The 16,819-nt window shown below is 42.3% G+C and overlaps 1 protein-coding gene across 5 annotated transcripts in view; it reads right to left on the reverse strand.

Annotated features, from left to right (window-relative positions):
- Positions 1-3,629: 3,629 nt before the first annotated feature.
- Positions 3,630-16,819, reverse strand: part of tet3 (tet methylcytosine dioxygenase 3) — a 42,165-nt gene continuing 28,975 nt past the window's right edge. For all 5 annotated transcript variants that reach the window (XM_086112344.1, XM_086112342.1, XM_086112341.1 and 2 more), the window contains 7 exons: positions 14,731-14,824; positions 12,766-12,974; positions 10,776-10,926; positions 10,589-10,678; positions 8,411-8,548; positions 7,962-8,316; positions 3,630-7,269 (listed from right to left, as the gene is read on the reverse strand). In XM_086112344.1, the coding sequence (XP_085968470.1) occupies positions 5,486-7,269; positions 7,962-8,316; positions 8,411-8,548; positions 10,589-10,678; positions 10,776-10,926; positions 12,766-12,974; positions 14,731-14,824 (2,821 nt within the window). In that variant the 3' untranslated portion in view covers positions 3,630-5,485. The remainder of the gene's footprint in view (positions 7,270-7,961; positions 8,317-8,410; positions 8,549-10,588; positions 10,679-10,775; positions 10,927-12,765; positions 12,975-14,730; positions 14,825-16,819) is intronic.

Raw genomic sequence — 16,819 nt, forward strand, 5'->3', positions numbered from 1 at the left:
CAAGGGAAAAAACACCTGAGATCTGTTCTGAGAATTGTGACAACACAAATGTCAACCAGACTTTGATGCACTGGCTAAAATGGGTGAGCAACAACACTGCTCCCATTAAAAAGGATGTTAATACTTTAATGCTTTTGTTCTGTTTATGTTTAATATGTTCTGATATGTTAATAAATCTATCTTGTGCTGACCCGGCCCGTCTATCAAATTTTAAAAGTCAATGTGGCCCCTGAGCCAAAATGTTTGCCCACCCCTGATTTAGCCCCTGCTCTCCATCCACTCTTAATTCAGTAACGTTTCGAAATAATGTTTTTGTTTTGTTGAAGAAATACATTTGATCTCAATTTAAACATCATTTATCCGTCCACTTTCAACGGCGCTTATCTTGAAGGGGGTCGCGGGGAATTGCGGCAGCCTATCCGAGCTGACTCCGTGTGGGATTCAAAATACCGTTTCTGACCAGATTTCAAAGGTGCACGGACAGATTACGTAGGAACAAAACATTTTCTCGGACGATTTGGTGTAGAGAGTACTCAACAACACGTGCAAGTGTCGGAAAAAGAAAACAAGCTCGAATGCCACTTTTCTCCCCACTTCCCCTAGTCGGGATGTAAACTTAACTTTTAAAACCTTACAATGCGTAAACATCGTTAAAGCACGTCTCTCAACGAGTTTTAAAAACTCGACAAAAGCTAATAGCATATATAAATATAGATTTTTTTTTCCAGGCAGGAATTAGTGAAAAGTCAATGTACCTACCTTGGTGGTGGTGGTCGAGGAGAAAAAAAGGTAAGGAATGAAGCTTTCAAATGAGGGGAAACAACCTAAAAGCAACAGTTGGACAGTGCCAATCAGAAAGAAATTCTCGACTGATTTGTAAGCTGCTGCGATTTACTGTCTGCTCTTTCCTCTTTGAACAGTGGGGGTGGCCACCGCATGGGTATATATACTGTATGTTGTGATGACACATGAAGCTGTCTTCGCAGTGAATCAGATTTAACCATGACATAATATATTATTGGAATACGTATTCTCATGTCCAAGTAGATTTGTGTATCATAGTATGGTGAAATAAGAACATAAACAAAGTAGTGATATCACACAGTTTACATGATAAAAATGTAAAGCCCTCCAAGTGTGGTTTTGCGTCAGACAAACATTGTGACCATCTAATGGCCTCAAGTAAAGCTTTAAACAGGGTAAAAAGATGTCCAAAGTCCAAAGATCTCTCACTTCAATTTTTTATTTATAGCGCAACATAAAACAATATTGTGGTATTTTACCAAACACACTATGTTTTCACATAATACACCATACACAGCTACAAAGAGAGAACAAAACCGCTTTTTACATACTGCATCCTTAACATGGAAAATAAAACAACAATTGAAAAACTCGAAAAGGAATGTAGCTGCCAGTTATGTGGGTAGATTTTTTTTTTTTAATTTGTATGATCCCAAAATTTGAGTATCATTGAATTAGGTGTTTAATGGACTTGTAAAAGTAGGCCATGCACAGGGTGATGCAAACGTCTAACTATGTGTGTGTGCCCACAAAAGACGGAATACACAAACAAGTAGAATTAAGGAGATAAAGGAGGCAGGACACATTTTCTATTCCTCTTGTTCAAAGTCCAACATCTTTAGCATTCTTCACAGGAACATTTACAATAACAACCTTAAAAAGGGTCATTTCCATGTGACGTACCAAACATAAAATGCAGATCAAGCCTCTCCACATAATCCAAGATGAATTCAATGATAAAGAAGTTCAAGTTCTGTATGGAATGAATAATAAAATTCGAGTGCCCCCATGCTGTAAAACAGGATTTCTATTAATTTCCTAAACCACGTGTCCTCATCTGAGTTTAGGACACAGGAACCTGTGCAGCATTTCAAATACAACACTAAGCACCAGTTAAGTTTGAATTTTGGAAAACCCTCCAATCAAATGGAGAATTCTCTTGCCATTTTCCAGGGGGTTGGTGAGGGGCGGGGGGGGGGGGGGGGCTTATAGCTGTGGTGAACAAAGTAATAGTTTGCACAGTGACGTGAAGGTTTTGTGTGATAGCACCAACTCTCAGAGCGTAACCAAACATTTAATGTACTCAAAAGTGTTCATCGTATGCACTATTTCTATGCAATCGTGTGATGAGGGCTATTCATAGTGGTCCAAACAACAAACACGGGTGATTGCGTGGAACCCCCCCCCAATACAAAACAAATAAATCACAGACCCGGTGTATACTAAACAAGGAATTATGAAAAGAAAGCCATGTTTTTCCACAAAGATATTCTGTAGTCTGCATATTCAAGTTGACAAGTGTATTCAATAATACCGTAATAACAGGTGGAATTAAACAAGTAGTGAACACGCCCCGCAAGTTTCAAATTGCATTTGCAGATACCAGTGTGTTTCGTAAAGCCCTGCTCTTGGAAATGGTTCCTTGCCATGAGGTTGATAACAGCCTCGTCCCTCTGTCCGTCACTGAACATTACTGCGCTTCAATGTCAAGACTGAACCGAGCAAGAAAAATGAAACAACAACAAAAACAGCCTCAGTGTGATTTAAGGTCACAAACCTGACCTACCAGCAACTCTAAAGCTCCCGATTTCAAGGCAAGGTCTTGTTTGCTAGTTTCAACATTAGATGGTTTTAGTTTGAATTCGGTCAATAATAATGACAATAATAACACGGAGCATTTGCATACAAGTCAGCTTTAGCAGTAGGGGAGTTTTGTTTCTTTTGGCGAAAAAATAATGTTCAATTTGTGTGGCAAACTAAGTGACATGAGATCATACTGTTATTTTGCGGGTTTCAGGTTTGCAGTAAAAGCTTTCCTATTCTCCGGTTTTGTATTCTTAAGAATTGGACGTTTTAACTTGTGTTTCGCAAGTAACAATATTTTTTACTAGTTACATGCTGACTTAGGATACAATTACAGTACTTGTGAGAGGAGAACAAATAGGTTACTTAGCATACATGTACACACAAAGCACAGGGAACAAGTGTACTGTTGCCAAAATACCCCCTACACTTTTAGGATTCACATACTATCCTCACCAGTTAAATAGTTTTACCTAAATATTTTACTATTTACATTTGTATCTCTCTTCAGAAAAAAAACCCCAAAACAAAACAAAACAAAAAAATCTAACCTTCAAGTTGTCAATAATCGTCTTTCTTTTTGTCATTAAAATCAAGTTTAAAAGTGCTTTTATAAATCTGTTCTTCTCTATGTACAATTTGTATTAGCTATATAAAAAAAAGAAAGAAAGAAAGAAAAAATAACCCGATGACAATCATTATTATCAGCACAAATAAATAAAAGTAAATAAAAGAAAAAGCGTCAAGTGATTGTGGAGACCTTGAGCACTCAAAGGTACATGGCTGATTCTCTGCCCTCAGTAGCAAGTTGTGATTGTAACCAGTGTCTCAACGGCACGAGGTAGAGAGCTGGAGACGAATAAGGTCTTTCCAAAGTACGGTGACCCCCCCCCCCCCCCCCCCCCACAAAAGGCAGCCCGGCAACCGGCCAGCCTTGATGCAATCAGAAATCGTCACTCAATTTGACTTTCACCCTCTTTTTTGTGACCTACCCCCACCACCACCCCCCCACCCCGCCCCCCTCCAATTTTTGAATGCATGGCTGATGGGGATGAAATCAAAACACGCAATTCAAGAGACCCCCATCCACGTGCCTCACTGTTTGGCTCTTTTGCAGAAATAACGCATGCACAGTGAGAGAGTGAACAATTCCGACGCAACAGGTACCGTCTCCCAGAAGCCGCGCCGCTTATCCAAGCATGTTCCACCACTAACGGGAACCAAACAATCGATGTACGCGAGGTGCCTGCTGAAGGACCCGTCGTGCCCCGCTCGAAGATGACAGCACCATGCGGACGAGAGGATGGGCCTTCACAGTAAATCAAGTGTAGAAGGAGAGCACCAAAGTGGATGCATGGATCACCGAAAGTACTCCTATCACTTATTATGTTCTGATCCAAGTTTTCTCCGGAATCGTTTCACATTTGAGCTTCAACAGGACAAAGATCAGCACTGCCTTTGGTGGACCTGTCAGAGCTCAGAGACCCCTCCACTGGTCTGGCCGTGGAGGGCTCGTGCAGCAAGGGAAAGGCGATGAATGGAACTCAGCCTAAGTGCTCGCAGGTGTCTGAACGTGCAGCTTTGAAAAGGCAGTCAAGCCTGCCCTCTAGAGTTGACACTTCAAAGTTTTCACTCCTGACTCAGGAAGTTAACATGACCCCTGTCGATGTCATCAATTACAGAGCTGCGATCAGGTGGACTTAGCAAACAAGATAAGCACAAAAATAGCACACTTGTTGTGGTGTAGTAGATTGGCTTGGAAAATATTTTCCCTCACGTACTACATGACCTCGATTTCAGTTGGAGCACCGAAGTACAGCATTAAGCGCCACACACAGTAGTGGAGTGAAACTCCATCAGAGGTGGAAGTTGAGCACCAGTCAAAAGCTGCTGGGGTGTAGAAGAGCAGGAGCACATTGAGGAATGACAAGAGAAGCAAAATGCACTTGACTCACATTTTGAATCATGATCATGATCCTTCTTCTTTTTGCAAAAGGATGATTGTTTAGAACCAAAGTATTTTAGTTCACCGGACACTTGAGTCTTCCAAAACATAGCCAACCTGAGAGGCATGTTTTAAAAAAAAAATAATAAGAATTTGTTTTAGCCTTGCTCATGTATGAACGAACTGCTGGCAAAATCCAGTTTGAACAAAACATAAAGGGCATTCCTGAATGCCCGACACAAATTGCAAAATTGTGTTTCAGTTCCAGTCATGAACACGTATTTGTCGCCATTTTTAGGGAGCTCAGCGTGAAGCTGAAACTTTTTTTCATGATAATCTGAGTTATCCACTCCCCTAACTCGTCCTAACGAGATTGCTCTCTTGTCAAGCCAATTATGACTCCTTTTAATACAGCTGGAAGATTGACAAAGAAAAAAGAAAAGATTTTCCAAACATGGGAAAATGGGATTCAGATTGCCTTAAAATATACCAAACAAAAAGGACAATCAACATCATCAATAATAACATCATTTAAAACCATGATTAAAAAAACAAAACAAATCTTCATCATAATACCTGCAATAACAACATTAACAGTAACAATTGCAACCATAATAATATTGATAATAAGAGCAATATTTAGAGTCATTAAAATTCTATAAACAAGAAACCACAATGTTCCTCTCCTAGGGAAGAGAGAGGAAGAGCACCACAGGCAGCGTGTTGAAAGCCCAACCACTGCCTGACATGAGGTAAAAAAAAAACAAACCAAGAATAAAAGTGTCTCCACTTCTGAGTGGGGACTGCAGAGGGGGAAGATGGAGAGATGGCAGACCGTGTGACATGTGAGAGACATTCATCTTGCTCATCTCTCTTGTCTGGGGCAAGCACCATTACTCCACCGGTTAGCTCGCAGTCTGTCGGTGGCCGACGTCACACAAAGCGGCTGTAGGGCCCAGTGAGGCGCGTGAAGGCATAGGGAGACACGTTAACCATTGAGGTGGTGTGGAACGTGGGAGCTAGCCGTGTCACCGGCCCCTCCCTCTTTTCTTTCGATTGTCCAACACCTGACATGGCCCCTGCCGCCGTGGCCCCCCATTTGCGTTTCTTGCTGAGCGCCTTGAGTTCATCCTGGGACAGGCCCAGGAGAGCTGCTTCCTGCTGCCTCTGGAGCGCCCGCTCTGCCAGCATCTTCATTTTGGCCTCCCACAGTGCCAAGCCATGCATGGGCTGCTGGAGGTTTTTGTGCTGATAGAAGACCAGAGAGATGCGAGAAGGGTGGGAGCGATCTGGCTTTTTGAGCGGAGTGGTAGCATGTAGTTCCCGACGGGCACATTCAATTAGTATGGACCCGTGGGTGGGCGCTACCGCTACGCCCCCAATGTTGGGATCGAGGAAATTGTGCTCACTATCAGACCACACCTCATCGTCGTCTTCCTCGCGGCCCTTGGTGCTCTCACCATCGCTCTCAGCTCGACCGGGGTCCCAGAAAGCCTGATCCGACTGTTGCAGGGCATCGGGGAAGAGGCGTCCCTCAGGGGCAGGGGATGGTGTACTGCCCGCCGCTGAGCCGCCGCATGATTTCCAGGCTTTCTCTTGAACCCCAAGGGGAGTGGAACAGCGAATTTCACCGGTTTTGGACCACATCTTGTCTGGGTAGGCGCCGGCGGGACTGCTGTGCTTCAAACCAGGGCTGTATGCACCGTGTGTCATAGCCCGAGAGTTTGGCTCGGGACTTGGGGCAGGGCTGGCCCATTGCCTGGGAGTGACAGGCTGTGGTATGTGTGAGGGGGACTGAGAATTACCAAGATGAGGAAGTAAGAACGGCTGAGTGAGACCTGGCTGCGGTGTCCCCGGATGAGGGGTGCTCGGGCGTGGGGTGGGTGGACGCGGAGATCCTTGGTGGATGTTACCCGGGGAGCCTAAATGAGGGGAGGAGGAGGGAGGTACGTGGGGGACTGGTGAGGTATCTGAGCTAGCGAGGGAGGTCCACGGTTGGGGGTAAGGAGAAGGTTGCTGCTGGGGATGAGGGTGCAACATCTGCTTTTCTTCATGAGAAAAGAAGTCTTCATGCCGTTGTTTTGGATTGCGATGGTCCCAATTTGTGGGAACAACGCTGCCATTGAACCTGTTTCCTGGCCAGGTGTTAGGTTGGGGGGTGGAGCTCGGCGTGCTGGTAGCACCTTGACTTGGCTCCGTGACTTCACAGACTGGCATATCCATTGGCTCCTGCTTGATGACTGGAGTGCCTCTATTGGAGGACTCAGAGGAGACAGAAGAAGGACGTGACTGGTTGTTGTCCGAAGGCTGGCTATTAACTTGGTTGGGTTGCTCGATATGGTCGGGATAGGAATGGGCTAGTCTCGCCTGAAGGCTGTGAATATCAGGCTTTTTGTCTACCTGGAAAGCCATCCTGCCTGCTTTGGGAAAAGAGCTATTGCGACCCTCGTAGGTCCTCATCTTGGGTGCGAAAAGTCCATTGGAGGGGAAGTTGAAGAAACCATAGTGCGATGCTGGCAGATTGTGGTTAGAGCCATTGATTGGGTCTCCTGCTGAGGGCGGGCCAGTTGTGGGGAGGCCTCCCCTTGCATAGTAGGCAGGATTTGGGCACATGGTCTTGATTGCATCTGCTGCTTGCAAAGTGTATCCGTCCATCGATCCATTGAAAGCATCCTTTTTAATGTTGGCCTTGAACTCTTGTTTTATAATTGCTGGATCTGTTCAAGAAAAAAAATACCAAGAGGACTTGAGAAGCACATTTTAGCCTAGCATTAAAAACTAACGATGAAACCACAACATTACTCTGAATGCAATTCAATTACCGTATTGGCCCGAATATAAGACGGCCCTGATTATAAGACGACCTCCTATTTTTCATGACTCAAGTTTGAAAAAAGACTTTTTGAGCACCAAATTACTTTTTATACATAAAATAAGTACAGTACATCTGAAACAAATGATTATAACAATGTATTTGAGAGAAAGAGCATGTTATTTTGCCTCATTCAAATCTAAAGATCAATCACATTCATAAATGAATGGCTTCTGGTTTTTGAAATGTAAATTACATCATAACTTCTCCTCAGCTGCCGGTTAACCTGGCCGATTTTCGACCCACTTTTCTCCAGATTGTCACTACGTTTCTCCATTTTCTGTTATCTCCTCTATTGTTTTCTTCTCTTTTCCTTGTTACCGCTATTTTTATTTTTATTCTTCACGACTTCGGCCTGCGAAGTCAAGTTCAGCATTCGCTTCAATGATATCTGGCGCCATCTAGCGTCGTGAACGGGTATAATGTCTAGGCCCTAATATAAGTCGACCCCCGCTTTTTCAGTCTTATTTCAATGCAAAAAACACCGTCTTATATTCGGGCCAATACGGTACTGTATGTGAAGTAAACAAGCCGAACCTTTATTGCCTGGGGGTTGAGGAGACTCGCTGAAGCACCCTTCAGCCCTCACCACTGTCTTCTCTGGTGTTTCCGCTGCCTGCTGCTGGAGTTTAGTCTTCTTCTTCTCTGACGCGGCTTTCTTGGCATCCAGGCGGCGCTGTCGACAGGACTTGGCTGGTTCGGGCAACTTGCGTACTTCTCGGCGGAAAGCCTGAAGCACCTGAATGGCTCCCGTCTTCATCTTGAGGTGCTGGCCTTCCTCGCTGCCAAATTCGTCAGTGGTGGAGAGTTTGTAGAGAGGCAAGACGTGGAGCTGTTCATCTGGAGGGATCTCCCCTACCCTGCGGTTGTCCTCCTTGGTCAAAGTGCACACCTAAAAGCGAGTAAGAAAGGAAGGAACTTCAATACTACAACTTTTCACTCTAATGTCGGGTTATAAACAAGTCCCAGAATACTAAAGTCCATACCACTGTGCAACCATTGTAAAGGTTGTGCTGGTCCTTATGGGCATGGGCGCAGAAGTCCAAGCAAGCAGTGACTCCAGCAAACGGTCTGCCTGCTTTCAAACCAAGCCTGCAGTCTGAAGCCTTCATCTCTGATTGACACTGGCAGGGAGAGCAGACATCACATGACGATTGCAAAGGAAATGATCTTTACATTTTTACGATTACATCACAATGCCATCAAGAAGAACCTGATGAAGCATTTCCAAGTATATTCTCCAGAATTTGAAGCAAACGGAAAGCTGATCAATGGAAGGGCTGAACGGTAACAAAACGACTACTCTCAACATTCTGATATGTCATTTGATGCGCCAAAGTTTGCACATGCATGCACTGCACAACACCTGATAACGTTATCTGAGATGAGCAGAAGCAGTGTCTGGTATGACCACCTGTACTGTGCCAAACTGCCCAAGTCAAAGCTCTGGTGTTGGGTTGACATGGCTTTGCATTTTCAATGCAAGCCAGCATCATATCAAAATGAACGGGAGCAGGTTGTTTGATGGTCCGATTTCAACATGGATATTGTAAGTGAGCTTTTAGTTTAACAGATGCAACTTTTCAGTGTGTGCTGGTAAAAGGTTCATCTAGTCACACAGCGCTAATGCATGTTTTGATGCTCCTTGGAGGGAGGGGGCACTAAAGGCGCTCCCTCCCACTTTGTTGGTCAATCACGAATGTGCGCGCAAAAGGCCATCTGTATGATGCAAGTCATGTTAAATCGCGCCGGTTGGAATTCAATCAATAAATATCCAAGTCTGGATATGTACCTTGCCCCACTAAAGGCTACCTTACTTAAGTAGCACAAGGTGTTCTATAAATGACAGCTTCCCATTAATTGAGGCGCTCACGACCCGCTCCGCATTTCGGCATCCAGGTCTGCGTGCTTGTCATCCAAGTGTTCCATGTTGAATTATAAATACTGTTAAGTATCCACGAAACGTTCGCGTTTCAAACAGGTCATAACGGTACCATGACAATAACCATTAACACCCCTCACATTTGGCGAGACGCGTGGTGTATTCCAATACGGTCGGACATTTCAAACTCAAACTGAAAAATGTCCCTGGATGCAGTAAACACTAATAGCGAGAAATATCGAAAAAAATGCAGGCTTTCAATCAATCTATAAAAGCTGACACATGACAAGAAGAATGATGAGGGTGAAATCACTTTTCTGTTTTACTTAATTACAACCAGTGGTCCATCTAGCCACTTATGTTGCACTACCTAATCACGTCACGAGGCTTCCATCCTTCACTCTAGTGGTTGGGATGTTAAACGTTAACTATTCATTGAGATTTTTATACTGTCCGAGGGCTGAAATAATAAACAACAAATCTTCTCAGGCCCATAAGACCTTTATAAAGTCCTGGATCTAAATACAAATATCAACAGTGCGTAAAATATATTAAATGCTCTTCTGTTCCATTGTTCTAAAGTGTATAAAAATGTTCAAAAGGTATTTCTGATTGTTATGAAAATGATTCTAATCAGTGTCCTTGTTGTATTTTGTTGAACTGAATTTATTTGTTGTTTTGCTTTTAGCTATTATTTCACTGCTTTTTACTGATATTTTACGTTTTTGCCGTGGTACCTTTTCCTTTTTTTTTTTTTTAAAACCCATATAAAATGGACTTGTTTTGTTAGCCACTGCTTGTTGCAAACGAAATTCGAATTATCAATCTATTGCGTCGGCCTTGACATCATCCAAAACTACCGGATGCCAATTGAGACGAATACACATCAGGAAATATGGTCATGCCGTATCTCCCCAAAACGTATGCTACCAAATCCAGTGCTACCGAAGCAAGTTAGTGCAGAGCCCTGTATTAATACAGCTCAGACAGAACATGTGTGCCTCATGTTACTGCTGAGTATATGAATTACTTCAGTTACTACAAGAACACCAACCTAAACCAGAATGCAACTGTACAGACACCTTTCTCTGTAACTGGTCTTAAAAGGCTACACTAATCAATAGGTTCCATTGCGATGAAAACTTTTTGAATATTAGAGACCTCTCTCCAAATTGTCTTAATTGTTAACATGAAAGGAGTGCGACGGGTAAAGGTGGCGCATAATCTTGAGTATATGTTTTCTAATTTCAGTATTCAGATACATATTTATCGACGCACCAACCTGGTTACTGTAGGCCTGAGGAGCCAACTTCTTGTACAATGGAGCCACTTCGGTGGCCAGATTCTGGAATTGATCCCTGAGTTTGTTCTCCTGAGCAGAAAAAAAAAAAAATGAAGACGTTGGAAATAGCATGCCACACTCAAAATTCTGTTACATAAATGTTGACGATTTGAATCAGCAGATGGACCTCTTCAGGGCGCTCTCCTTGTAGCCGGAACTTGCGTGGTGTTTTGCTTCGGGCGTATTTACAACCATTAAAGTACATGCTCCAAGAACAGCCAAAGGAAAAGGAAGCACCACAAGTGTCAGGGTCCTTGCCTTGACATGCACACGTACGACTGCAGGGGGAGACAGTGAACACATTTTCAGAATGAATTAAGATTACCGGTACAGCAAAACGCCACAAACTAAGATCAAGATATCAAGCGAACACAAAGAATAAAGAAAAGTCAGTATCCGAATACCACTAGTATCATTGTACTTTGGTTCAGTACGCTTATGAGATATTGAGCAAATACCTTAAAAAACTTGTGTCTTTACATGTAAAATGTGCGCTTTGATATTTTTGAGTCGTATTTCCAGCAAGGCATCACTTGGGTTAAGCAAGTCCTAAATCATAACAATCTTAATAATCTTTCTCAGTTACAACATATAGTGTGTTGGAGTGAGAGTAATGACATGAATTTTTGTGTATGTTTTTTTTATCTGATTATAATACCAAAAAAAAATATTTTGACTTCTAAAAGTTAAATGACTAACAAGTGAGAGCATGAGATTGAACGTATTGAATAGAATCATTTAAAAGTTATATTTAAAAAGAAGAACTGAACAAACCATTTGCTGTACACAGTTATATGGCGATGTCTTGAATACGCTATTCTTTTTGTCAAGTACAAAATGACCATGTAAATTTCATGTGAATGTAGCATTCACATGAGTAACATCTTTGCGCACATTGAAGCCTTGAATAAGAATCACCCTTATGATTTTATGATATTTATTCTATTGTATGGTTTTTATTTTTATTTTTTTCACAAATCCTTGGAGCTACTGTGTTAACCTGGGACCTCGCAGACTTTATTTCATGCCATGTAATGCGAAAATGTGGGTTGGTAAGACAAAAATGTTCCGTGGATCCTTGTTTCTTTGAATTTTGAGGAAAGGAAAATTCCTTGACTCCTTGAAAACTCAATGAGTAAAATTTCTAAGAAAGAAAAATAAGAATATACTGAAACAATAGCAAAAACAAACAAACAAATAACTGTCAAAACAAATCCCGGTTGTGCCTGCACGTTTTGACCTCCAAGAGGCAGTGTGGTGTCGTGCATGGATGGAGTACAAAACTAGAGAATAGAGCAGGGGTAGGGAACTCCGATTCCTCGAAAGCCATATCCTGCCTGTTTTAGAGCTCTCCCTGCTCCAACACACTTGATTCATTTGCTCATGATTGTTTCAGGCATCTACAGAGCTTGTTGATGAGCTGATCAATTGAATCGGGTATGCTGAAGTAGAGAGCTCTAAAACAGGCAGGATATGACTCGCGAGTAATCGAAGTTCCCTATCCCGGCAATAGAGGAATTTGTGATTGAAATCTATTAATATAAATCGTTTTTCACAGATTGGCAAGAATTTTGGACTTTGAGTAGCGTTATCATACCTGTGTGTATGTGTTTATGTGTGAATATTCCTTATTTGAAGGAATACCACTGCCGAAGTTGATGCTAATTTGCTGTTAGCATTTGATTGGGATATTACCGGTACATTGACTTTAGCATTAGCCCTAGCGATGTTTTAAAAACAAAGCATGTTTTGGATTTAAATATGCACTGTATGTAATTCTTTTTGTTGTGTGTTTAGTTTTACATTAACTCATTAACTCCAACTTAGTATCATTAAACAGCTAAAAACACACTACGAGACAACAGAATCACTTGCAAGCAACATGGTGCATTTAAGGAACTTTCACAATGTCGGGAATTTGTAAACACACTGCACCGTTCTGCACATTGATCATTTTTCGTCGATTACAACGTTTCAAGGATCGAGAGAAGAGAAAATCTAAATCAAGATTAATTGTCCAGCTCTACTTCAAGTTATACTTGACACAAAAACAGACATGGCTTTCTGCACTATAAACTTATTGCATCTTGGTCAAATAACCCCCCCCACCTACTTACTCATCATTGAGGCCACAGCGTCTAGTGGTGGGATTGCCAAATTTGGTGAGAGTGTCGCTGATCTCACGGTACAGTGTGTCAGCCATAGATCTTGGGACACCTTCCCATGCCATGATTAGGATGATGATGACTGCATTTGCACAATGGTGGCCTGCACGATGACGCACCAGACACAGGATCTTTTCTTTCTCGCTCCCACGACGAATCACCTGATGGCATTCAGAGGTGACCATTGTTAGTGTCTCGACTTGCACAGATACACACTTGGAATTGTTGTCATGATACTTTGTCCGTTTCTCTAAAGGGGCAGTCAAGTTAAAAATGTTCCTTGCAACAATATGTTCTATGGTGCACCATTAATCTAAGCACGGCATTCTTATAAATATTGTGAAATTGGAAGGAAGCAGCAAAATCCACCCGTTTTTATCCATCTGTCCTTTTGCAACTTACTGTCGACTGAAACCACATCACAGGACCTAATGCTGCATTCGTAAAAATTGGGAAATCTGAGTTCTCTGACCTCCAACACGAGAACGCCCCTTGAACTGTGTGGTCCGCGTTGTGAAGTTGGGGGAAAAAAAATACAGGACCCTGACTTCACCGACCGGCTTCAATCTGATGTCACTCGACAATGGCGAGCCGCATGGAGACACAGACCGTGAAGGGCAAAATATAATTTACAAGATAATGAACATGTTTATGGATCGTTATTTATTATTACATCAATGTAGTTATTTGAAATAACTTCCAAGTCGCGCAATGTGATTTGTACTGATGGTGTGAAGATATGCCATTATCTTACTGCATGAAGTTATTTGAGGAAATGTGTGTAACATATTTCTTTATCTATATAATTAAAGGAAATTATGAAGTTTGCTGAATGTCAAAATGTGTTGTGATGAACTTACCAATAAACTATTTATCGGAATCATCCATCTTTGTCGTTTAAATTGGCCTCAAATGCTTGGAGGTCGGGACTGGGACATCCCAGTGGGATATTGCAGATTTCCCACCTTCCTCGAATGCAGCATGAGGGCTCAGGTAAAGACTAATTATGGCTGACTTGTTTGGTCATGTAATGTTGGCAAGCTGAACCAGAATACCGTGTTTAGACTAATAGGGTGCATAGAACATGTTGGAAAGAAAATGTTATACTTTATTTACTTGCTTAGCATCAAAGCTTGCATTTACATCTGTCCAACTTGTGTAAAACAGAGAATGACGGTAAGTTGAGTATTTATACAAGCAGCATGAAACTGTCACTTAAACTTTATTAAACTATGTTTTGTAAACAACCTACATTTGCCACTCACCAAATGTCAAGACATGCATTAACGGCTATTACATGCAGGTTTTAATGCAAATAGAGATCCAAGATAAATACAGACGGTTAAGAGATCGAGAATTCAAAGACTCAATTACAATGCATTCTGTGAAATGTGGTGTGCTGGACCCCAGCTGACTTTGGACGAGAGGTGACGTACACCCTGAATTGGTCACCAGCCAATCACGGGGCATTAATAGAGTCGACAAAGAATCATTCACAGCTCGTGAGAAGTCTTTAAATAACCATTCTGAAATGATGGAGGAAACCAGAGTAGCCAAAGAAAACCCACAAAGGAACAGCGAAAAGCTGCAAATTCCATACAGCAAGTCCGGAACCTGAATTTGAAACTTTGGCCTCCGGATTGTAAAGCGGACGTATGAACCGGGTTGTCCAGTGCGGCGCCCCCAGGTAAAACAATGTTGTGTAAATGTGTTCTCTTTTTCTCTCATTTTCTTTCGGCTATTCAAACATATTACCACACTTGGCGTGCATCCTCTGAAATGTTTGTTTTGACAGTTTGTTGGCACAGGAAGATCAAAAACAACCCAGGCTGTATTTCGAGTCCAGAATAATAAACGAGGGAAAGTAGTTTGGAAACATTCCATCACAAGGTGCCCAACAGGTTGTGGGTGACTTACCCATTTGGCAATTGGGCAACCTCTTGAGCTTTTGCCTTCTCGGCCTGTGTACATCACTTTCTCGATCCGGATGGCCTCTCCTTTCTCCCCATACCTGCGCATGACAGAGTAACACATAAGGGGTTATTTTATTTTGAATCAAACTTCTCAACACTGTATTTTTGCCAAACTGGCTTCTTTTGACTCCCATACTGGCTTACACACTTAAAACACTTTACGGTGTAGTGTATCGTATACAACCTATGAAAAAATTCCAAAACCAAGTGTCACATAAGATATATAATTCAAACCCAAAGTATGAGTTGTCCCCTTTAACGTGGTCCAGACAATCAACAAGCGCATCTGCAATGAGATCTGCCAGCATTTCCTTTTTTCAGAAGCGAGAATTGTGGCGGGACAACTCGTGGCTGCTTCACCATGACAACGTGCCTGCTGGTGACATCTTGTAAATGAGCTTTTCTGATACAGTACCAGTTCTGCAAGATTTCTGACACATCTTGTTGCACCTGTGAGGTTCATATTCCCCATCGAAATGGTTGATTACCTCCACTTTCCCCACTGAAATCAATAGTTATGTTTTTATTGTGTTTTATTGTACAGTAATCCCTCACATATGTGTGAATCAGCATTCACAAATTCAACTTGTCATGTTTTTTTTTTTCTGTGGAGCCTACCCCTCCCCCCAATCTAGGTGCACAAAAACTTCAAATGGGTGAGTTTTTCGAACTGAGCATTGTGATTATGTGATCAAGTTCGATCGCGAGACAAACTTAGTATGTGGGGCAGAAGCCAAGTTTAGTCTGGGTTGTTAGCAGAATTTACAAGATAGACATTGCTGCGTGCACTTCGGGTACTTTTTTTTTTTTCCAAAATCAAATGATATTAAAGGCACTCTGCGATTGGCTGGCTACCAGTTCGGGGTGTACCCCGCCTACTACCCGAAGACGGCTGGGAAAGGCTCCAGCACCCCTGTGACCCTCATTAGGACAAGGCATGCAGTATGTCATCAAATGCTGATGCTGTCTACCAATGGAGTGTAGCCAGCCAATTAACGCGAGATTCCACACCCAGACGCCCTTTTGTTGCAGCGATATTTCAGAATAAAAAGTGAAGAGGCAGATTTTTCCAATCATACTCGAGGATAACTTCCCAAAACAATCTGCGAAAGGATGAATTCACAAATATTGAACTGCAGCTATGCGGGAAGTCCATTCTATTAGACAAGAGTGGATAAATCCACCCACTGGAATGATGCGATCACATGCACGTAATGATAAACTGTACTATACAAGGGCTTCAAATAAAAATTCTGCCGCCCAATTTTAAATGACCTACCACACGCATAAGAATAAACAGAAATCAAAACAATATTTGTGAAGACGATCGTTACCCATTGGTTGTTATTAAATTGTGCACAGTACCTTGTTGCCATAGCTGGTGATCAAATTGAACTTAATCCATGATGGTTTTCTGCCCAAAAATGGACTGGTGAAGTTACTTGAAGTTGCTTTCATGTGTGTTTCTCATTTGTGAAGGTCAATTTGGAGCTAGAGGGGGTTTATGGACACAGTCTGGGATCAAGGGTTGAACTGGGGGTGTGGCCAGGTCATTAGAACTTTTCAGATGTTGGCTTATGGCTCATATCAAGTCTCCTGACAGCTTGATACCTGCCATTGTGAAAACTTCAACCTGACTAGAATTGGCGTGACAGTGAGGACAATGGTGGCGTACTGAATGGGAATCACCCTAAGGTGGCGCAGGGTTTGAAATGAGGTCTAAGCTCCGTCACCACAGGGGGCCTGCTTGGGTCAGAGGTTGGTCAAAGGTCATCCAGGAACTATGGGGTCTTACCGAGTGATGTCATTTCTCAAACAACAATGAGAGTTTTTTAGCTTAACATCCCCCACAATGTCAGTCCTGAGCGAGCACGATTCACAAAGGGCCTCTCAATAAAAATCAGCACATAAAACGTCTCCTGTTATTCATACGATGAAATCCAGTTTCTAAAACAATTAAGATGTTGCACAGGAGAAACAGGATTTGGTCATTATGCTATTTATAGCCCCCCCAAACCCAGATTATAGATAGA

The sequence above is a fragment of the Hippocampus guttulatus genome, chromosome 5 (genome assembly GCF_054856545.1).
Source record: "Hippocampus guttulatus isolate MCC_2025c chromosome 5, RoL_Hgut_1.0, whole genome shotgun sequence".
Lineage (NCBI taxonomy): Eukaryota > Metazoa > Chordata > Actinopteri > Syngnathiformes > Syngnathidae > Hippocampus > Hippocampus guttulatus.